Consider the following 20,785-nt stretch of genomic DNA (forward strand, 5'->3'; position numbering starts at 1 on the left):
CTCTCGAAGGAGCCGTGCCGTCTCGCTTTTCTAAGCAGGACACAAACACTAACGAGACTCGAAAAAAAAATTCTAAAAACGGAGCCCTCCCACCGGGCACTGGTAAGGGCTGGGATCCACTCCACCTCCACGACCCTAAGGCCACCGGAGAAGGAGACAGGGCGGGCTGGCGGGAGGCAGACTTGAACAATATTTGGAAGTTTAGATCAGGGATATACTCTCTCCGTCTCAAAATAAATGACTCAACTTTGTAGTTTTATACAAAGTTAGTCACTTATTTTGAGAGACGTACTAGCATTTTCGCTAAAAACGTGAGAGCAGTTACAGTCTAGTACGTATGGATTTTGTAAACCTAAAGTCTAAAAAGTGCACGCGCACTATTTAGACGAGTCGAGCGGCCGGCTGCTGGCCACACGATCTCGCTCCTATCATCCTGCGTGTGGGTCAGGTGCTACTTTGTCGGGATGGTTTTCCCGAGCCTTATCCTCTCCGTCGCAGGCGCTGCCCCTGCTCTCCCGTTCTTCCCCATCGCGGGCGCTGCCCCTGGCCCCTGCTCCTCCCATTCTTCCCATGGCGCCGCCCTAGTCCCCCCTCTCCTTCCCATGACAGGCACCAAGATCGACGGTCGAGCCTCTGCCGCCTTTCTGCCCCGTTCATCCAGCTTCAGGTGCTCGACGGAGGCCGGCGAGAATCTTTGACGAGGTAGATGGATTGCTGGGGTTGGATGGATTGGACGCAAGAGATCTGAGGTTCGTTCCCTTCCCCTGTTTTTGCGTGCTTCCCTTTCTTCAGATTTATCGGTCTTTTTGGGGATGGGTGTATTAGGACATTTTCCTCTTTCATATTTATCCATCACATCACAGCTTCTGAGACCCGAAGGTTGCAGTTTGAAAGAAGATCACTTGTGTTTTCTGATTTTCTATCTTGCCTCTGTGTACTAGCAGCAATTGAACATGTGATCTTGTTCCTGCTACTGTACTAAATACTACTGTATTTTTTGACTGGTGAATGTGTGTGTGTATGCAGTCTATATGTCAATGTCAGAACATTATTGAACTTGTTTGGAGTTACAGGACACACTCAATGTCATAGATGGATCATTTTTCCGCGGGAGTAGACAATTCATTTTACACATGTGGCATGCTTATGCAGAACTTTCGCCCGGATTTGGTAAGGTTTCAGTAGGATGATGGACGCCGGCGAGATTTTCCTTTCGCCTTCCCGTCCTATGACCAGATGAATTGCGGCATCAAGATGTCAGCCAAGACAACGGCGTCATTGTTATAGTTTGTGTGGTTCTCGACCAAACGCGTTGGATTGGCGAGGTATGAGTTGCTGGAGTTTTGCTTAGGTGAAAGTTTTTTTGGTAGAATACTGTTGTACTAAGTTGGTTATGATAGTAGTATAAGTTGGATATGACTATTGGGAAGTTGCACAGCACAATAATACTAAGTTGGCTAGATGGTTTGTGCAGTTGCACAAGAGCTTCTACTGAGTTGGCTTTTTTACTTAGTCACGTTTGTGCAGTTTGCCGCAGGGGGACCGAGGTTTGTGCTTTTGTGTGAGGGTGTTTGTTGGGAGGTGGGAGTTTTGCCGAGATTTGAGCGATCTTTATGTGCGTTTTTGGGTGTTTTTCATGGGGTGCGACGAGTTGATTATGTTGTTTACACAAACATTTATGCACACTGGTCTACTTGAATTAAACTGATTGGCTAGTCAGGCTTGTGCAGTTGCACAAGAGTTTCTACTTAGTTGGTTTGATTGACTTGTTATTTTTCAGTTGCCAACTTCATATTAAGAGTAGCCATTTTTTTCTGCCCATGTGCAACTTTGTTAATACAAGTTGCACAAGGGAACCTAATTAGTTGGCATCATCAGCATTTGTAGTTGCACAAATAGTATCCAACTAGTTGACATCCTCAGCCTTTTATGTAACTGCGTTGACATCCTTAGCATTTTTTATCTAGAAGCCTGACCTGAATGTGCAATTTCGCTGGTCATGGAAGCAGAGCAGACATTTTTTATGGCTTCACGAACTGCAATGCAAAACTGGATTTTCATACAGTTGTGGTTAGTATTTTTTCTGCACAACTCAATGCAGCTAGTATTTTCAACAACATCAACATCATTTTTATAAACTAAGTTTTTGGTTTGGTGACGGTGTGATGATTTGTTGTCTCATCATGCAAGTGCGGAATAACTATTTTCAGACTTGGTATCCTCAAGATTTCTAGTTGCACAAGAGTATCCATTTAGTTGGTATCCTCAGCATTTCTAGTTTCAAAGAACAGTATACAACTAGTTGACATCCTCAGCATTTCTAGTTGCACAAGAATATATAATTTAGTCCTATCTCCAAAAAAATTGAGGGTTGCCCAAGAGTATCTTTGGCACCCTTAGACTTTATACTTGCACAGTAGTATGCAATAAGTTGGCGTCCTTAGCAATTCTAGTTGCACAATACTTTTTAACTAGATGACATACTCAAGACTTTTTCTAGTTGCACAAGAGTATCTATTTAGTTGGCATCCTCAGCATTTCTAGTTGCACAAGAGTATCTATTTAGTTGGCATCCTCAGCATTTCTAGTTGCACAACAAACATAATACTGTGTTGGCATCCTCAACCTTTTTAATCCAGATTTCTGAAGAAGAACAATTTTTTTTATGCAGTGTTAACTAATCACCTTTTTCACCTTCAGGATATTGTGCAGGGGGGTGAGGGTAATGAAGGAGATAATACAGAACGATAGTCACAAGCTGGTAGGATAAGGGCATCACCTGGGACTGGGAGGTTAGTGACGTTGAACAATAAGTTGAGCCCATTACAAAAGTCTCACCTCTGCCAGAAGCTGTTTGGAAGTGGAACAATAAGTTGTGCATTGGAGCGAATTCAGATTTCGGAACTTGTTTGTACGCTCGTTTTTTACATTTTTCTTTATTGCTCTTTTTGTCGCATAGAGCAGTTGTATCTCTTGCACAGTTTGTACTAAATAGGTTGCACAGACACAACCCAGTAATTGGTTTATTCCTTTTTCTCACATTATTTTTCTTGTTTTCAATGATGTACATGTTCTTTTGGCCAAGAGGTTGATCTAGATTTGCTGCACATAATTCAAGCTACAATTCTTGTACACTACTATTTGGGAAGTAGAAATAAGATTCTGATGTCAGGAAATAGATTTTCATCTTTTTTATGTTTTACTTTTAGTATATAGAACACCCTATAGAACATATTCCCGCTACTGCTATTTGTGTGAGACAAGACTATTGTACTCTCCTTTGTACTACTGTTTCTTTGTGCTTCTTTTGGTCTGGATTCATGTTTTAGTTGCACACATTTACAGCAAAAGTTGGCTTTGGATTCATATTTAGTTGCACAAATATATGTATATTTTAGCACAGACATCACACATTCATGTCGGTGTGTGTTGGTTGCACACATCTACAGCAAAAGTTGGCTTTTAAAATCCATGATTAGTTTGCACATCTCTTTTCTAGTCTTGGCTGTTTGGTTGCACACATAGCAGGAAAAGTTGGTTTTGGATCCATGTTTTAGTTGGCACAAATGTAGGCTTCTATTTACACACATGGCATAAAAAGGTTTCTTATGATCCTTCCCCTGATGTTCAGTATGAGTAAATAGGCTATAAAATATGTTTTTATGGTGTTTTTGTCTATGTGTTTTCTTATGATCCTTCTCCTGATTTTCTTTTGTGTCATGTATGTAGGGAGATGATGGTGATCAATACCGTCTTGTAAAGCGCCGAACACGGAAAGCGAAAGCCACAACACCCGATGTAGGCGGTTCCTCATCTACAGCAGCTGTTGAGGTACAAAGTGCCAACCAATCCTGATTCAGTGCCAACCAATCTTGATTCAGTGCCATCTCAACATGTCAGCATTGCATGTAGGAAATCGGCAACCCGAGCACCTACTGTGGCAACTCCAACACCTAATGAGCCAGCTGCAGGTCAACACATGCATAATGCATCATCTGATGGGCCAACACCAGCAACTAGTGAGGGAAACACACTTTCATCTGTGCCAGCTCGAGTAATCACTGTGCCAAGTACAATATCAAGTGAGGCAACTGTAACTCCAGATGTGCCACCCCCAGTAGCCAATGTGCCACCTGAAGGTCAAACTATGCCAACTGCAGGGCATATGTTGGATGTTGGTGTGAACAATCTTTTGTGCCTATTGTGTATCTATTTTCATCCGATGTTGGTGTGAACAATCTTTTATGCACGTTGTGTGCCTACAGGTGGCTGTTGCAACTTGTCTAGTTGTACGAAAGTAGTATATAGTTGCACCAACTTGTTTACTCTTTTTGGCACACAGTGTTGCTACAATTGGCTGCTGTAACTTGATTGGTTGCACGAAAGCAGCATATTTGGCTGCACAGATTTTGTGCCAACCCCCTACATAATCAATGTGATTTCTGTACCAAATTCATGAATCAAAGGTTCGTTCAAGAAAACCAGCTAGAGGACAAGTCTGCAAGTCATGTCAAGGGAGGAAGAAAAGCAGAGGAAGGGGAATTCTCTCCTGGAGTTCTCTCCTCCTGGTACGTTTGTCCTGCTTGTCTGCTCCTTTTTGCTTGGCTTTTTCTTGATGTTTTCCTGGTTCTTTTTCTTTTCTCCCTCTCTTCCCCTCTTCTGTTCTTAATTTTTTGGAGCCGCCATGGATTTTCCTGGCGATGTGGAGATGGAGGTTTCACCATGGCGAATTCTTCTTTCGTGGGGAAGAAGTAGATGGCGTAGGGGCAGTTAGAGGGGAGATTCGGGTGTGGAGGTACAAATGCTGGGGCGGGGGGTTGGGTGCACGTGATCCCCACGGCCAGCTGTCGCGCGCGGGCACCGTGGTTGGTAGTTGATGTTTCGCGCGCGTGGGGGAGGATTGGAGACTTTCCTTTTTGCCCATGCGCCCCGACCAGGTCTTTCCTTTTATATCAGCCGCTCGGTAACCCTCCCAAGCGCCCGGGCGCCAGCTAGACGCGTCCTTTTGTAAATATTTGCGAAAGAATAAGATTTTCAGAGGGTGCGGCGGTGTGCGAGAGCGAGAGGGCAGCGAACACACAACCGACTAGCGGGGCCCACCTGGCGGCCCGTAGATGGCCTGAGAATTCCCCACCTTTGAGATCGGCTTCTTAGAAAACAACCGTGAGATCGGGTTCGGGCAGGCCGCCGAGTCGTCGTCGTCGTCGTCGTGCCCGATCCCCACCCCACCACCCGTCCCGCGCCGGCGGCCCGCCCCCCGGAGATCGGAGCGCCCCACGGGATCCCGACCTCGCCATGAATCCGGAGTAGTAAGTCGCTTGCTCTCGCCTCTCCTCTCCCTCTGGTTGAATCAATTGGGGGGCCGGGGATCTCGCCGGATCTGGCGCCTGATGCCGTCGATTCGCGGGATTCAGTTTGGACGCGACTCCTAGTCCCCTCCTACATTCGGCGGATTTCGACCGTGGCCATGCATGATCTTTGTCATGCTAGGGAAAAGCGTAGGAATAGTACTGTTCGTGTAGGAAGATCTTCCTTGGGTGCGAAGCGATCGCGTGACCGACGCGCCGCCGGGCTCGCCCTCCTCCGGCTCAAACCGCCGGCCGGCGAGAGGTCATTAGGGTAGCGAGAGGACGCAACAGATGGCCTCTGTGCAGGGCAAGAAGATGGAGTTGGGATGAGGATGGTTGTGTGGTGGAGTGAATGTTGCCTGCTAGATGCACACACACACACACACACACACACACACACACACACACACACACACACACACACACACACACACACACACACACGGGTGTTTGTACCAGATGATTTTTCCCACATAATCAGAGATGGCTTCGGTGACGATGACAAGCAGGAAGGACCCAGCTGTGATGAACCTTTATTCGTCAGTGGTTTAGCCATGTTATTAGTTTTCCTGTCACTGCCCAATTCCTGTGTTTCTTCATTCCTCTGTTTTGCACAAGAGTTTCTTCTCCATTCCTGTGATTTTCGTTTTTACTGTGGATTGCTGTTAGGGAATGTCAATGAAATAATTGGTATCTAGTAAGAACTTGCATTTCTTTTTCCTTTTTTTTTGCATGAAAAGGGAAATAAGGACTATGGGGTTGGAGTAGAGTTGATGTTTTGTTAGAAGGATGCCTTTTGCTCTTAAAGGGTGACTGGTGATAGGCCTATGACCGCTCTGAAAACACTTCTCGTTGTTTTATGGACAAGGCATTTTTGGTTAGCATGTTGGTGGTGTGACCCTATGATGCTTAGTGCATCCATATGTACATTCTACAAGCACGATTGGGTGCTTGCTCAATCCGATTGGTGATGTTTTTGTATTGTGCACATGGGTATTGCTTCTGTACCATATGAATGTGCATCATCGCTCATGGAATCGTTCTCTTGGTAGTGTTGTAGCTGTTGTGTAGCTTCACCATTGGAAACTGCTACTTATCTATTCAGCTTCCTTTTTCTATCTTCTTCTTTTTTCCGAGAAAACGCAAAGACTTTGTGTTTCTTTTCATTGAAAAGTGGGGGAACAGGTTACACGCCTCTTAGGAGGTGGTTTGCGGTTTATCTTTTTTCTATCTCTCTATACAAATTTTCTAACGTGCACTGCTGTACTACAACTGAATCAAATTTACTGAATATTACTTATATAGAATACCAAAATATCTGTCTATGAATTAATGCACAAACTTCTAAGCCTCAAGATGTTGATTCTATCCAATTTTGGTATTAGTTATCTTATATTTATTGATCTTTGTATTGCTGCTCAATGTTCTAAGCATGGATATAATGACTCTCTCATTTTGTTATTATTGCCATGTAAATGTTGTCATTACTTGTTTATTTGGTATAGTAAGTACATTTGATTGAGACTAATATCCTGTTACTTGACATGGCAGTGACTATCTCTTTAAGCTTCTGCTTATCGGAGACTCAGGTGTTGGCAAGTCATGCCTTCTCTTAAGATTTGCCGTAAGAATCCCTATCTAAAGCATGATTTGTCCACTATCTTTTATAGGTCTTCCCTTTTTTAATATGCATCTTCATCTTAAAAGTTTGATACAAGTTGTCTTCGGGATATCATGGAAACTGTCAATTTATTTTTAGCCTCAGTAAACTGTATGATTTCCCACCACTTAATACGAATGAGGAGTTCATTGTTGGTAGCTACTGTTTCTTAACAACATGGAGATGATCCCTATAACATTCTTGTTGTTACTAGTTAATTTACTCTGACCTCCTTAATATCGACTCTTTTGGCAGGATGACTCGTACCTGGAGAGTTATATCAGTACTATTGGTGTTGATTTCGTAAGTATATTTACTTTCTTGGTCTGAGTGTTGATGTTCTGGCTACCTTAATTGAACTTGTAGTTTTGTTTTCTTCCAACTTTGTCGATAGAAAATACGTACCGTGGAGCAAGATGGAAAGACTATGAAGCTGCAAATCGTGAGTCTATTCTTTCTTTCATTATGTCCAGTATGCATGTACCATCAAATCCAGATTGTCCATCGAATCCAGATTTGACAAAATAGAAGACTTTATCGGGAAACATTTCATTTATAGCCCTCTTCTGTTTTGTGGAGTTTGCTGGATTTTCCCTTTGCACAATATAGCATGCCGTTATTCATCAGTATTTATGTGGTTGTTAGTTGAGGCCAGTTCACAGGAAACAGAAACTCCACTATGCCTGAATATGTAGGCAGTTGCACAACCCCTTTTTACCTTTTGGATTTTTTAGTTCCATCCATTTAAATTACTGTTGAACATAAAGAATAAGAGTAGTTTGGCCCATTAAATTAAATGTTATAAAGTTTCTTAGTTCGCATAAAGAATCGCACTTTCAAGATGTTTTTAGATACCAAAGTGATGCCCATTTTGAACATCATATTTAGGGGCCTGATAGTATGTCATTTAAATACTTGGGTGGTATGGTAGCTCATGCTGCACCTACTGTTGGCATTTGGCGATTCTTCCTTCCTTTTGTGTGACACATTACATTTAGTGATGCAAGATATCCTTTTCCTTTTCTTTAAACCCCTCTTTGGTACCTTTGTTTTTATCAGTGGGACACTGCTGGGCAAGAACGCTTCAGAACTATTACTAGCAGCTACTATCGAGGGGCTCACGGGATCATTGTAAGTTTGTTTATGTGAAATCTTATTTTTATTTTTCACATGCTATTTAACACGCATAAATGTCCACTTTTTATATATTTTGAATACATATATACAAATGGGGTTGCAGATTGTCTATGACGTGACAGACCAGGACAGCTTCAACAATGTGAAGCAGTGGTTGAACGAGATTGATCGCTATGCTAGTGAGAATGTTAACAAGCTTCTTGTAGGGAACAAATCTGATCTCACTGACAAAAGAGTTGTATCATATGAGACAGCGAAGGTACCTTATGCTTTACTCATATCTGCTGAAGCATTCTTTCTGCTCTTTGTGTTTACATTTGGTGTATGCAGGCATTTGCTGATGAGATTGGCATCCCATTCATGGAGACCAGTGCAAAGAATGCCTTGAACGTTGAGCAGGCTTTCATGGCTATGTCTGCTTCAATCAAGGACAGGTGTGTGTTCCCAGACGGTTTAATTAGCACAGGCCATCCTACCAGTACACTTTTTTTTAACTACCATCATTTTACACTTTATTTACTGCTCATTGATGCTCTGTTCGTATAGTATCATAACCAAAATTGCCCTACACTCTTTAGCATGTTGCTGTTAACTGTTCTATGTTATTCCTCACGGTGTTGTTCTATATACACCTCATAGAAAGAGCATATAATTATGAATACAAATCTTGGTTTCCAGGATGGCGAGCCAGCCAGCCGCAAACAGCGCTCGCCCAGCCACGGTGCAGATACGCGGGCAACCTGTCGAACAGAAGACGAGCTGCTGCTCTTCTTGAAATGCAGGCAGCCGCCATCCATGTTACCCAAATGGAGACGCAAACTTGGCCGCGCCATCCTTGAGTCCATGCTTCTACATAGGCCTACTACATCTTACACCTTCATTCCATTCTTTCTAGTGTACTTATTAGCTCTTGAATCGTTGGACTTGTAACACCGGATGGAGTTTGGAGACAGTATCTTCTTCTAGTTGTGTATCTTGAATGGTTATATGTTACGATTTGCAGCTGTTGCTTTTCTTCCCTAAATTTAAGGCGATTTCTACTTTTACTTGACCAAAATGTTCGGTTCTTCAAAATATTATCTGACAGTATGCTTATCTTTGTGGTAAAAAAGGTCCTGGTTATAGTTTTCAAGGTGACTTGTTGATTGTTGAAGGCAGCATTAGGAATGTGCACAACATGACAAGTTAATTGCCAACATTAAATCAGTTGGGGCATGTTTGGTTGCCTGCATCTTTTGTCTCAGTGGGCCAGGTTGAGTTGCCTGTATTTGTGCTATTGGTATGCAAAGCAGAGCTGTTTTGCTCATCCCGTGGTGGTCTTACACACAAATGCAGCACTTCATATCATACATAACATAAGAACAACATAATACAATTAACAGTACAAATAAAAACAATAGCTAAATAGTTCAGAATAGCTAATTAGACCATAGTTTAAGACATCAAAGGCATCTCATGCCCCTGCACGACCCTAGGGTGTTGAACCCTGAGCAAAATATATAGTTTTGCACTAAGTTGAGTAAAATATACAGTTTTGCAGTAAGTTCAGACGATCAAGCCTAGCCTGAAGAGCCACATGACGAGCAAGTCGCTGTGGATGATTGTGTGGCGCCGACAGAAGTAGTCTCAACTGCTCCCGAGCACCATCTGCCCCTGAAATGTATGGCCCTACACCTAGAACTCACACCACTTGTTGGCAGAGGCTGACAACACCAGGAGGGTTGACGACTGCCATTTCTTTATCACCGTCCTAAAGGCAGGCGGGATGACCAGCATGGTGATCTCTTCCTCGTTCTTGATTTGCACGTAGAACCCGACTGACGCCCGTGTATATAGAGTAAATTGCTCAAAGCCACTACATTTGTGGCTAGAGTACTCTAAAACCACCACTTTTGCCAGAAATCACAAAAAACCACCACTTCCGCGGCAAGTGAGTAACAAATCACACTGATTTGGAATTGAACGCATCTAACAACAAAACTGACATGTGGGAGCCGTCTATCCGGGCTGATGTGGCAAAGACTAGTCCTAGTCAATGGTTGACCTGCTAAGGTGGACGGGGGTCCTACCTGTCAGCCACACCTCTTGTCTTCTCTCTCCTCTCCTTCTTCTCGATAAAGCGGAATCCCAGCCGCCATGCCATGGCCGGCGCAGAGAGAAGCAGGCCGCGCCCGCCTAGCTCCCCTCCTCCTGATCCGGCGGAAGCCGCCCGCCGGTGCCGGAGCTCTACGCCGCCGGTGGCGCCACGCCCTGCCTTCCCCATTTCTCCTAGATCCGATGGGATCCCAGCGCCGGCAAGCCAAGGTCGGGCGAACTCCTCCTAGCCTCGACGCCCCGCCCCGCTACGACAACCACTGCTGCTGGCCATGGCCAGAGGCGAGCTCCTTCCCCTCACGCCACAGGCAACCTCTCCCATCCCTGTCTTCCTCGCGAGCGCTGGCACGAGAGCCACGGGAGCCAGAGGCGGGGAAGGTGTGCTGCTCGCCATGGCAACGCTGGTGGCGGCGACGCACCGGGAACCCCAAGGCGCGGCTAGCGGACTTCTTCGCAGGCTTCGGCTCCGGCGGCGTGCTGGTGGCGCGCGACACCGACGACGCGCGTCGACTCTCTCCCTGTCTTCCTCGCGAGCGCCGGCACGAGAGCCACATGAGCCAGGGCGGGGAATGTGTGCTGCTCACCGTGGCAACGCTGGTGGCGGCGGCGCACCGGGAACCCCAAGGCGCAACTAGCGGACTTCTTCGCAGCCTCCGGCGTGCTGGTGGCCACGACACCGACGACGCACGTCGACTCTTCTCCGCGGAGGACGCGCTAGTGAGTGGGGCGGCCTGGTGAGAGGGGACCGGCTCGCCGTGCGCAGAGGAGGGGCGGAGCTCGTCGAGGTGCGTACGGAGGGGCAACATCGCCGGAGAAGTGCTGGACCGACGGAGTAGGTGTTGTGCGTGCACATGAAGTACTCGACGAAATGCCAGAGCCTAGTCACCTGTCTACGTGTTTATTCTTTGCCAAGTCAGCCTGCATGTGGGCCAGGCATGTCAGTTTTTCACTTAGTCACGGCTGACAGCTCGTTTAGTGCATTTTGTTACTCACTTGCCGCGGAAGTGATGGTTTTTTGTGATTTCTGACAAAAGTGGTGGTTTTGGAGTACCCTAGTCACAAATGTGGTGGCTTTCAGCAATTTACTTGTGTATATACGGTTCAAATCTCGTTTTTATACATCCATCCATACGCTGATGAGGCATGCTAGGGTGTCAGGGACAAGGCGTGTGGCCTGCTTTTGTTTTGCGGAAAACCCCCCAAAATAGTTGTTTTCTTATAAAAAAGGCCCTCAAAGAAAAACTAATAAATTGTAAAATTAACTATTAATCAATTTATAATATCTAAAAATAGTCCGGGGTTCGAACCAGCGACAGAGGTGTGCGTGGCTAGCCAGCTGACCGGTTCAAATTTGAAGGTGTTTGGTTCGCAATTTTACACCCGGTATCTGATTACATCGCAAACCGATACCGTTAATCGTGTTTGCTTCGCTTTGCAGATCCCACATAGACACGTCCCATCACAGTTTACGTTACAGCCAGAGCGAGCCGACTCGGGCGAATTCTTCTGGCTTCGATCCCCAATCCCGGCCCAGTCCCGTGCTAGCTGCCTAGACGTGGGGTTCCTGTTTGTTTCATTTCTTTTTACGCTGGGGCTCTCATTTTCTTGCCGGTATCCATTACCGTTAGACACTTAACCAAACAAGAATGGATTTTGGCCGATATCGTTTACATCAACGGAGTAAACCCATTACGTTTACGTTTCCGTTCCACTTCTGGAACCAGACACCTTAGTGTTAAGAAAGGATTCATATGATCCTAAAAAAAAGGAATCGTATACTTTGTAAACATAAAGCTGAACGACATAAACTAAACTTTTTTATTCGCAGCCGCCCATACTACTCCGACCGACAACATCAGATGGCAAAATGATAGATTTAGGTTTATGACATAACGAGCCCTTCCTGAAGGCGTTGCTGTTGAAGAATCCCGTCATTCGCGCGGTGCCATGACATAGTTGATGCGGATATGGTCATTGTTGTAGTCTACCTATTATGGATTTGGTCGCTCAGATTTTTTTTCTTCATCGTCTACGCGTGGCTTTGGTCTTATATGACTTTGCTATTTGCTGACGTGATGTTGTGTGCGTGCGTTAGTGTTGGCTGTGTGCATCCTAGCTATGCAGAGGCCGGGTGTGCTCATTATGTTTGTATCCTCTTGATGCCTCATTTTAAGCTAATAAAATACACTCTTTGTCGAGAAAAATGACATAACGAGCCCGTGTGGCTAAAACGGACCACAGTGTGGCTCAGTTTTGAACGTGTTTGTTTTTTTCATTTCATTTTTAAAATATATTAATTATAATTGTGTGTTACAAACAATATACAATATTTAAAACAAATTACGTTAAAATGTTTATACTATTTCATAAAATACATATGCAATATTTTAACAGAAATATACATAATAAAATTATGAGTTAAGAATATATTTTATAATTTGAAAAAAATGTTTGCATTTTAATAAAATATTAAAGTAATTTTAGAAATGTTCATATATTTTAAAAAATTCTCATATAATTTTGAAATTTCCACATTATTAATAAATTATTTATGTAGTCTATCAGTGTGTTCATGCTTTAATTAAAAAGGTGTTATTTTAAAAGGTTTATATAGTATATAAGTTTGTGCGTTTCTATAAAAAATAAATGCAAGCCTAGTGCGCCATTAGACTGCGTATCCTCACATGAATAATAGTTGAATCATCTAAACATTTTGATCTTCATAAATAGTTTCAATTGTATGAATATATTTTAAAATAACACATGATTTTATTTCAGGATACACGTGAATTCTTTTGATACATGACAATTCATTGGTTGGAGTGACATCCGTGCCTGGTCTACAAGCTTTGGTCCGATGTGCGGATCACAGAGCCGGTGCTGTTTTTGCTGGATTATTAAATTCCTTTTATTTATTTTGTTCGGTCCAATGTTTATAAAGGTTATAAATCATTAAATATTAGCAAATGTGAAGTTGTCGAGCACACGCTCTGAACTGGTAGGTTGCAGGCTCGAGCCACCACATGACAAGTTTTAGTTTTTATTTTATAGTTTATCAGTTTCTCCCCGAGGGCCTTCTTGTAAGAAAAATAATTTTGGGAGTTTTCCGCAAAAACCAAGCCAAACACCCTTGTCTCTGGCAGCGGGTCCCATGGCATGCTGGCACGCCTCGTAAGTATACAAACATCATTTAAACCAAATATGCACGTCTATGCCAAGTTATGAAACCGGTTCAATGTATTTTTCAAGGCACTAGAATGCATAATCATGACAAGTTCAAGCACCACAGATGTATTTACCTCGGAAAGTAATAAAAAACACACACAAGAAAATCAGAAAAAAAAACCCCGGGCCAAAACTAGAACAGCCAGCGAGATTTCCAGAATGGTCAAAAACTTAGTCTGGCCACGGATTACTTTAAGGGAATCTTGGGTCAGCCTGCCCCCTCGATGAACACAGTGGACGTACACTCACTATACACTTCACTTGATCTATCTGCCCTGACGGTACGGTTTTCTTGGGCTGAAATCATACAAGCCATCAGCTGCTCACCCAATAACAGAAGTCCAGGCCCTGACGGTTTCACCAATGAGTTTTACAAGGCTTTCAAGTTGCTGCTAAAGGATGACCTGCTCCACTTTTTTTATGATTTCCACAGAAATGTGGTTGATCTTACTGGTATTAACTCCGCTTTCATCACCCTGCTACCTAAAAAGATACGCCCCTAGAGATGCGGGACTTCACGCCGATTTCCCTCGTACATAGCATACCCAAACTGGTTTCTAAGGTTCTGGCTTGTAGGCTGAAAGCATGGATTCCTCTCTTGATTCACTCTCTCCAGTCTGGCTTCTTGCGGGGCAGATCGATTATAGAAAACTTTACCCTGGCTGCCGAAATGATCCAATACGCACACAAACGGAAAATGCTAGTCATTGCTTTGAAGTTGGATTTTCACAAAGCTTTTGACAGCGTCAGTTGGTCCTGTTTGCACAAAGTACTTGAAGCCAGAGGGTTTTCTCGGCTGTGGATTAGTTGGATTCAAATGCTTTTGTCAACCGGCAGCTCTAAAGTCCTTATTAATGGCCAGCTGGGTGCCCCCATCCGGGCTAAGCGTGGTTTTCGGCAAGGCGATTCCTTATCCCCTTATCTTTTCATTATCGTTGCGGACGTGCTACAGAGAATGTGCTGCAAATTGTTCCAAGATGGTTCCTTGCTGCACCCACTTGGTTCAGACAGTTTCTTCCCGGTTCTGCAATACGCGGATGACATGCTGATTCTTTTCCAAGGCACTACGCACCAGGCGGCAGTTGTTAAGTCAGCGCTCACAACTTTCTCTGCTTTCTCTGGGCTCACCATAAATTTCCACAAGAGCACTCTCGTACCTGTTGCCGCGGAGACCATCACTGCTTCGGCCATCGCGCAGATCCTAGGCTGCCCCGTTTCATCCTTTCCATGCAACTACCTGGGCCTGCCTCTCTGCACAAGATTACGCATGGTATGTTACTGCCTGTTATACACAAGGTCGACCGTCGTCTTTCGGGCTGGTTAGCTACTTTCCTATCCTTAGGGGGTAGATTGACCCTTATCAACTCAGTGATCGTTGGTATCCCAAGTTATTTCATGTCATGCTTTCCCTGGCCCAAGGAATCTCTTGGAAAATTGGAAAGTCTCTCACGTGCTTTTTTCTGGCAAGGCAAGAATAAGGTCAAGGGGGGTCAATGCTTAGTAGCTTGGGATACAGTCTCGTCACCTCGTATCAATGGCGGTTTGGGTATCCGTCAGCTGCAGGCTCACAACCAAGCTATGATGTGCAAGTCTGTCTCCAAAGTTATACAAGGTTCGGACATACCATGTTATAACTGGTTCGCCACACATTATTGCCGGGCTATCCTTCCACAAAGTGCTAGTAGCAGAGACACTGCCATCTGGAAAGGGTTCAAAGATCTTGTTCCTATGGTCATCAACTCCTTTAAATGTGTTCTGGGGTCTGGTCTTTTGATTTCATTCTGGAAGGACCAGTGGCTTGAAGCGGGGCGTTTATACCAGTTGTTCCCCATGCTGTATTCCTTCGCGATCCAGCCAGATTTCTCCGTGCACTCACAACACTCCAACGGTTCATGGGCTATTCAGCTACACCCTAATCTCTCTCAAACAGCCTCAGCCGAGCTTGCTGTCCTGCATGATTTGTTGCTGGGCATTGCTCCGAACTTACTGCATGAGGACCAACGGACTGCTTCTGTGAGCTCTGGACAACTTTGCACTGGTTATTTCTACAGGCTACTCACTTTCCGGGGGGTTTTGTCAACTCTTGGCACCTGGGTTTGGGAGGCAATGACCCCCCTCAAGCACAGAATCTTCCTATGGCTTTCTTTCCGTGATCGTCTAAACACTAAGGATAACATGGTAAAGAAGGGTTGGTCCGAGGCTTCCCCGTTTGCGCATTGTGACACTTGCCCCGCTGTTGAGACCATCGATCACTTAATACTACGATGTGCATCCGCCAGTGTTCTTTGGGGCAAGTTGGAACTTGACGTTTTGGCTTGCTCAACTACTAACGTTCTATCTTTTATGGAGCAAGCGCAACACCAGCTCAGTTTCAAGAAAAATGGAATGTTGCTTTCGCGGCTTGTGCTGTCACCTTTTGGCATGCTAGGAATGACAGAGTCTTCAACTCAAAAGACTGGTCTGTAACATACACCTGTTTATATGCAGCAGGCATGCTCCGTCTTTGGAGTCTCAGAACTCAAAGCCAGCGTACCAGGGAGGTTCTCCAGGTTTGGAGACACAAGCTGCTGCATAATTCGTAGACGCCTGATGTAATCTTCCCCTCCTCTCTTCCTCCCTCCCTTCTTTCCCTTTTTTCGATGCTTGTGCTTTGCACCTTGGTGCACCAAACAAGCTGCACTTGTACTTGTACCTGCTACTTCATCAGGCTCTGGCCTGTTTTGAAATATAAGGTCGGCAGCCTGCCACCTTCTTTGTATTAAAAAAAAGAACAGCCAGCGAGCGAATCATCAATCACGAAGCGAGCCAGAAGAAGCATGTGCCTCGGATCGTGGGGAGCGCCGCAACCTTTCCGTCGCTCGAAACTGCGTGCTCTGCAGTAACTCCAGGGAAATGGCTGGCCATCTTGCAGTTGGCTACCATTTCTCTCGTGAAGTTTGGTGGCCACGCTGAGGCGTTGCGGTGTTGCTCACCACACAGACACCGACCATTTACACGTTGTGTGCCTGGTGGCCTCACACTCGGAATGTACTCTCCAAACCGGCATGCAAAAGATTCGACATCCTGGCACTGCTCACCCTCTGGAAACTATGGACTTTCAATGGCGCCCCGAGCACCACTAGGCAGGTCTACGCCGTCATCGCAATGGAGGGCGACTTATGGAAGAAGGCAGCACCGCTGCTGGGTTGCAAGCTATTTGGAAACAGTGGCGTGTGTGTAGATTGGTAGGCATAGTTTAAATTCGAAAGATGCGGGACCAAACTCTTCTATCTGGTGTAACTCACGGTGCCAACTCTCGTCCAATTAACAAGATACTATATTGAATCCTTCAAAGAAAACACAAGATATATTGAAACCTACCGACTGCATGTGAAGCTAGTAAATACATTAATTGGAGCTAGCTTTTGGACCATACTCATGTGTGGTGTGCGGCTATATATTGCACACACATATATGTGAAATTCATAATTTAGTTGTGCTAGCAACAAAAGTAGAAGGGATATATCAGGGTCAATATACAATAGTTCAATCTACTGGGTGTGCAACCACTACGGTATTAGAGATTGGTCATTTAGCTATACTCGCAGTGACCATACACATTGGAAAAGGAGACATCTGGAAATGAGGGGAAACAATATGCTTAGAACTAGATCGAAGATATCTATGGCGTCGAGCACCCTACATGGTAGGACACCATATAGGACACCATGTAGTCTGTTGCCTCAAGCTTTCTTTTGTTTTGAAAGATCCATCTGGTGCCTGGCTTTATATTGATCAAAGCAGGGAGCATATGGGAAGAGTACAAAGGTGTATTGTGATCCAAGGATCAATGAGAAAATAAAAAAAAGAGGCGCCACTAGGCAACCCTTCCAGCTCCTAACAAGCTTGCCATGATACTACTAAGTCTTGGCTAAATTCTCGCACTTTCATCCCCAAAAGGGGGCTCAATGAATTTACACTCGCCTGGCACCAGAGTTCAAAATTGCGTCTGACAACTATAATGCCGCTCACCGAAGCAATCTTGGCTCGGAAAGTGCACTCATTTCTTTCTTGCCAGATCCTCCAAAGTATTAGCAGCGCTAGGTCTTCGGCGGCTTTTTGAACTTTGATTGGGCCGCGTTGATCAAACACACTCAAAATCATAGTCTTTACTATCAAACACATGCGAACTGGCTGGGATTTATGAAAAAGCCCTCTCGACTACCGTTGCTTATGAAGCTGCTTTTTCCTCAACGTCAGACGATCTGTTTTCATTATTTGAAAATAATAATAATTTGCGCCTAGCTGGTGTTGAATGTTTCTTTTGCTGGCACGCAAGCAGAGGATATTCACCAACCGCCTCCACCGAAGCTTGTCTGTGTTGTAAAGAAGCCGAATCAAAAGCTCATCTTCTCATACATTGCTCAGTTCCTAGGGTGATGTGGACGATTATTGACTTTCTCAACATTACTCCGGACGACTACACCTCCTTAACTCCTTTCATGTTGAGTCATCTCCGAGCCGGCAAATAAAGTAAGGAACGCAGTAATTATGGCTCGCTTGTTGAATATCTAGAAGTGCCGGAGCGCACAAGTTTTCAGGAACTAGAATGAAGACCTTCAAGTTGTCATCTCTAGGTCTGCAAATGATATTTTTCGTTGGTCAAACAGATGTGAAAATGAATCCAATCCAAAAGGCGAATAGTCTATGACAATTGACAAAGACTTAATGTGTGTGTCTTTGTTTCTGGAGTAGTTTGGGTAGCTTTGTTCTTATCTCCCCGCTTCTTTGTATATGGCAGTGACGGTGTCAAAACCGGCGGATCTCGGGTAGGGGGTCCCAAACTATGCGTCTAAGGTCGATGGTAACAGGAGACAGGGGACACAATGTTTTAGCCAGGTTCGGGCCCTCTCTATGGAGGTAATACCCTACGTCCTGCTTGATTGATCTTGATGAATATGAGTATTACAAGAGTTGATCTATCACGAGATCATAATGGCTAAACCCTAGAGGCCTAGGTTGTATGGTTATGATAATGTATATCTCCCTCCGGACTAAGTCCTCCAGTTTATATAGACACCGGGAGGATCTAGGGTTAGACAAGGTCGGTTACAAAGAAAGGAATCTACATATTTGGTCGCCAAGCTTGCCTTCCACGTCAAGGAGAGTCCCATCCGGACACGGGTGCCATCTTCGGTCTTCGTATATTCACAGCCCATCAGTCCGGCCGATGGCTAACAGGCCGGACGCCCGATGACCCCTTAGTCCAGGACTCCCTCAGTACCCCCTGAACCTAGCTTCAATGACAACGTATCCGTCGCGTAGATCTGTCTTCGGCATTGCAAGGCGGGTTCCTTCCTCCGAACTCCAAGATAGTCTTCGGACGTATTTGAACGTGTCCGGACCTTTGTATTGATCTTATATTTATTGACCTTTGTATTGCTGCTCAATGTTCTAAGCATGGATATAATGACTCTCTCATTTTGTTATTATTGCCATGTAAATGTTGTCATTACTTGTTTATTTGGTATAGTAAGTACATTTGATTGAGACTAATATCCTGTTACTTGACATGGCAGTGACTATCTCTTTAAGCTTCTGCTCATCAGAGACTCAGGTGTTGGCAAGTCATGCCTTCTCTTAAGATTTGCCGTAAGAATCCCTATCTAAAGCATGATTTGTCCACTATCTTTTATAGGTCTTCCCTTTTTTAATATGCATCTTCATCTTAAAAGTTTGATACAAGTTGTCTTCGGGATATCATGGAAACTGTCAATTTATTTTTAGCCTCAGTAAACTGTATGATTTCCCACTACTTAATACGAATGAGGAGTTCATTGTTGGTAGCTACTGTTTCTTAACAACATGGAGATGACCCCTATAACATTCTTGTTGTTACTAGTTAATTTACTCTGACCTCCTTAATATCGACTCTTTTGGCAGGATGACTCGTACCTGGAGAGTTATATCAGTACTATTGGTGTTGATTTCGTAAGTATATTTACTTTCTTGGTCTGAGTGTTGATGTTCTGGCTACCTTAATTGAACTTGTAGTTTTGTTTTCTTCCAACTTTGTCGATAGAAAATACGTACCGTGGAGCAAGATGGAAAGACTATGAAGCTGCAAATCGTGAGTCTATTCTTTCTTTCATTATGTCCAGTATGCATGTACCATCAAATCCAGATTGTACATCGAATCCAGATTTGACAAAATAGAAGACTTTATCGGGAAACATTTCATTTATAGCCCTCTTCTGTTTTGTGGAGTTTGCTAGATTTTCCCTTTGCATAATATAGCATGCCGTTATTCATCAGTATTTATGTGGTTGTTAGTTGAGGCCAGTTCACAGGAAACAGAAACTCCACTATGCCTGAATATGTAGGCAGTTGCACAACCCCTTTTTACCTTTTGGATTTTTTAGTTCCATCCATTTAAATTACTGTTGAACATAAAGAATAAGAGTAGTTTAGCCCATTAAATTAAATGTTATAAAGTTTCTTAGTTCGCATAAAGAATCGCACTTTCAAGATGTTTTTAGATACCAAAGTGATGCCCATTTTGAACATCATATTTAGGGGCCTGATAGTATGTCATTTAAATACTTGGGTGGTACGGTAGATCATGCTGCACCTACTGTTGGCATTTGGCGATTCTTCCTTCCTTTTGTGTGACACATTACATTTAGTGATGCAAGATATCCTTTTCCTTTTCTTTAAACCCCTCTTTGGTACCTTTGTTTTTATCAGTGGGACACTGCTGGGCAAGAACGCTTCAGAACTATTACTAGCAGCTACTATCGAGGGGCTCACGGGATCATTGTAAGTTTGTTTATGTGAAATCTTATTTTTATTTTTCACATGCTATTTAACATGCATAAATGTCCACTTTTCATATATTTTGAATACATATATACAAATGGGGTTGCAGATTGTCTATGACGTGACAGACCAGGACAGCTTCAACAATGTGAAGCAGTGGTTGAACGAGATTGGTCACTATGCTAGTGAGAATGTTAAACAAGCTTCTTATAGGGAACAAATCTGATCTCACTGACAAAAGAGTTGTATCATATGAGACAGCGAAGGTACCTTATGCTTTACTCATATCTGCTGAAGCATTTTTTCTGCTCTTTGTGTTTACATTTGGTGTATGCAGGCATTTGCTGATGAGATTGGCATCCCATTCATGGAGACCAGTGCAAAGAATGCCTTGAACGTTGAGCAGGCTTTCATGGCTATGTCTGCTTCAATCAAGGACAGGTGTGTGTTCCCAGACGGTTTAATTAGCACAGGCCATCCTACCAGTACACTTTTTTTTAACTACCATCATTTTACACTTTAT

At 44.0% G+C, this 20,785-nt stretch overlaps 1 protein-coding gene and 1 long non-coding RNA gene across 2 annotated transcripts; both read left to right on the forward strand.

The window, feature by feature from the left end:
- Window positions 1-2,793: 2,793 nt before the first annotated feature.
- LOC119266875 lies at window positions 2,794-4,249 on the forward strand. The gene is made up of 3 exons (XR_005132177.1): window positions 2,794-2,911; window positions 3,730-3,831; window positions 3,913-4,249. It is a non-coding gene; the product is annotated as an uncharacterized LOC119266875 (long non-coding RNA).
- An 888-nt stretch (window positions 4,250-5,137) lies between these two features.
- Window positions 5,138-9,193, forward strand: LOC119266872 (GTP-binding protein YPTM2). The gene is made up of 8 exons (XM_037548157.1): window positions 5,138-5,309; window positions 6,900-6,972; window positions 7,264-7,311; window positions 7,403-7,450; window positions 8,068-8,139; window positions 8,249-8,404; window positions 8,476-8,579; window positions 8,824-9,193. Exons 1-8 carry the CDS (start codon window positions 5,296-5,298, stop codon window positions 8,918-8,920), a joined length of 612 nt encoding a protein of 203 aa, XP_037404054.1. The 5' UTR covers window positions 5,138-5,295; the 3' UTR covers window positions 8,921-9,193.
- Window positions 9,194-20,785: the final 11,592 nt, after the last annotated feature.

Source organism: Triticum dicoccoides, chromosome 3A, assembly GCF_002162155.2.
Source record: "Triticum dicoccoides isolate Atlit2015 ecotype Zavitan chromosome 3A, WEW_v2.0, whole genome shotgun sequence".
NCBI lineage: Eukaryota > Viridiplantae > Streptophyta > Magnoliopsida > Poales > Poaceae > Triticum > Triticum dicoccoides.

What these genes read in the sequence shown, in the direction of transcription:
- LOC119266872 (XM_037548157.1), top strand. An exon ending in GCCTTCTCTTAAGATTTGCC is followed by an intron (nt 6,973 to 7,263) that starts GTAAGAATCCCT and finishes CTCTTTTGGCAG; the next exon opens with GATGACTCGTACCTGGAGAG. An exon ending in GTACTATTGGTGTTGATTTC is followed by an intron (nt 7,312 to 7,402) that starts GTAAGTATATTT and finishes CTTTGTCGATAG; the next exon opens with AAAATACGTACCGTGGAGCA.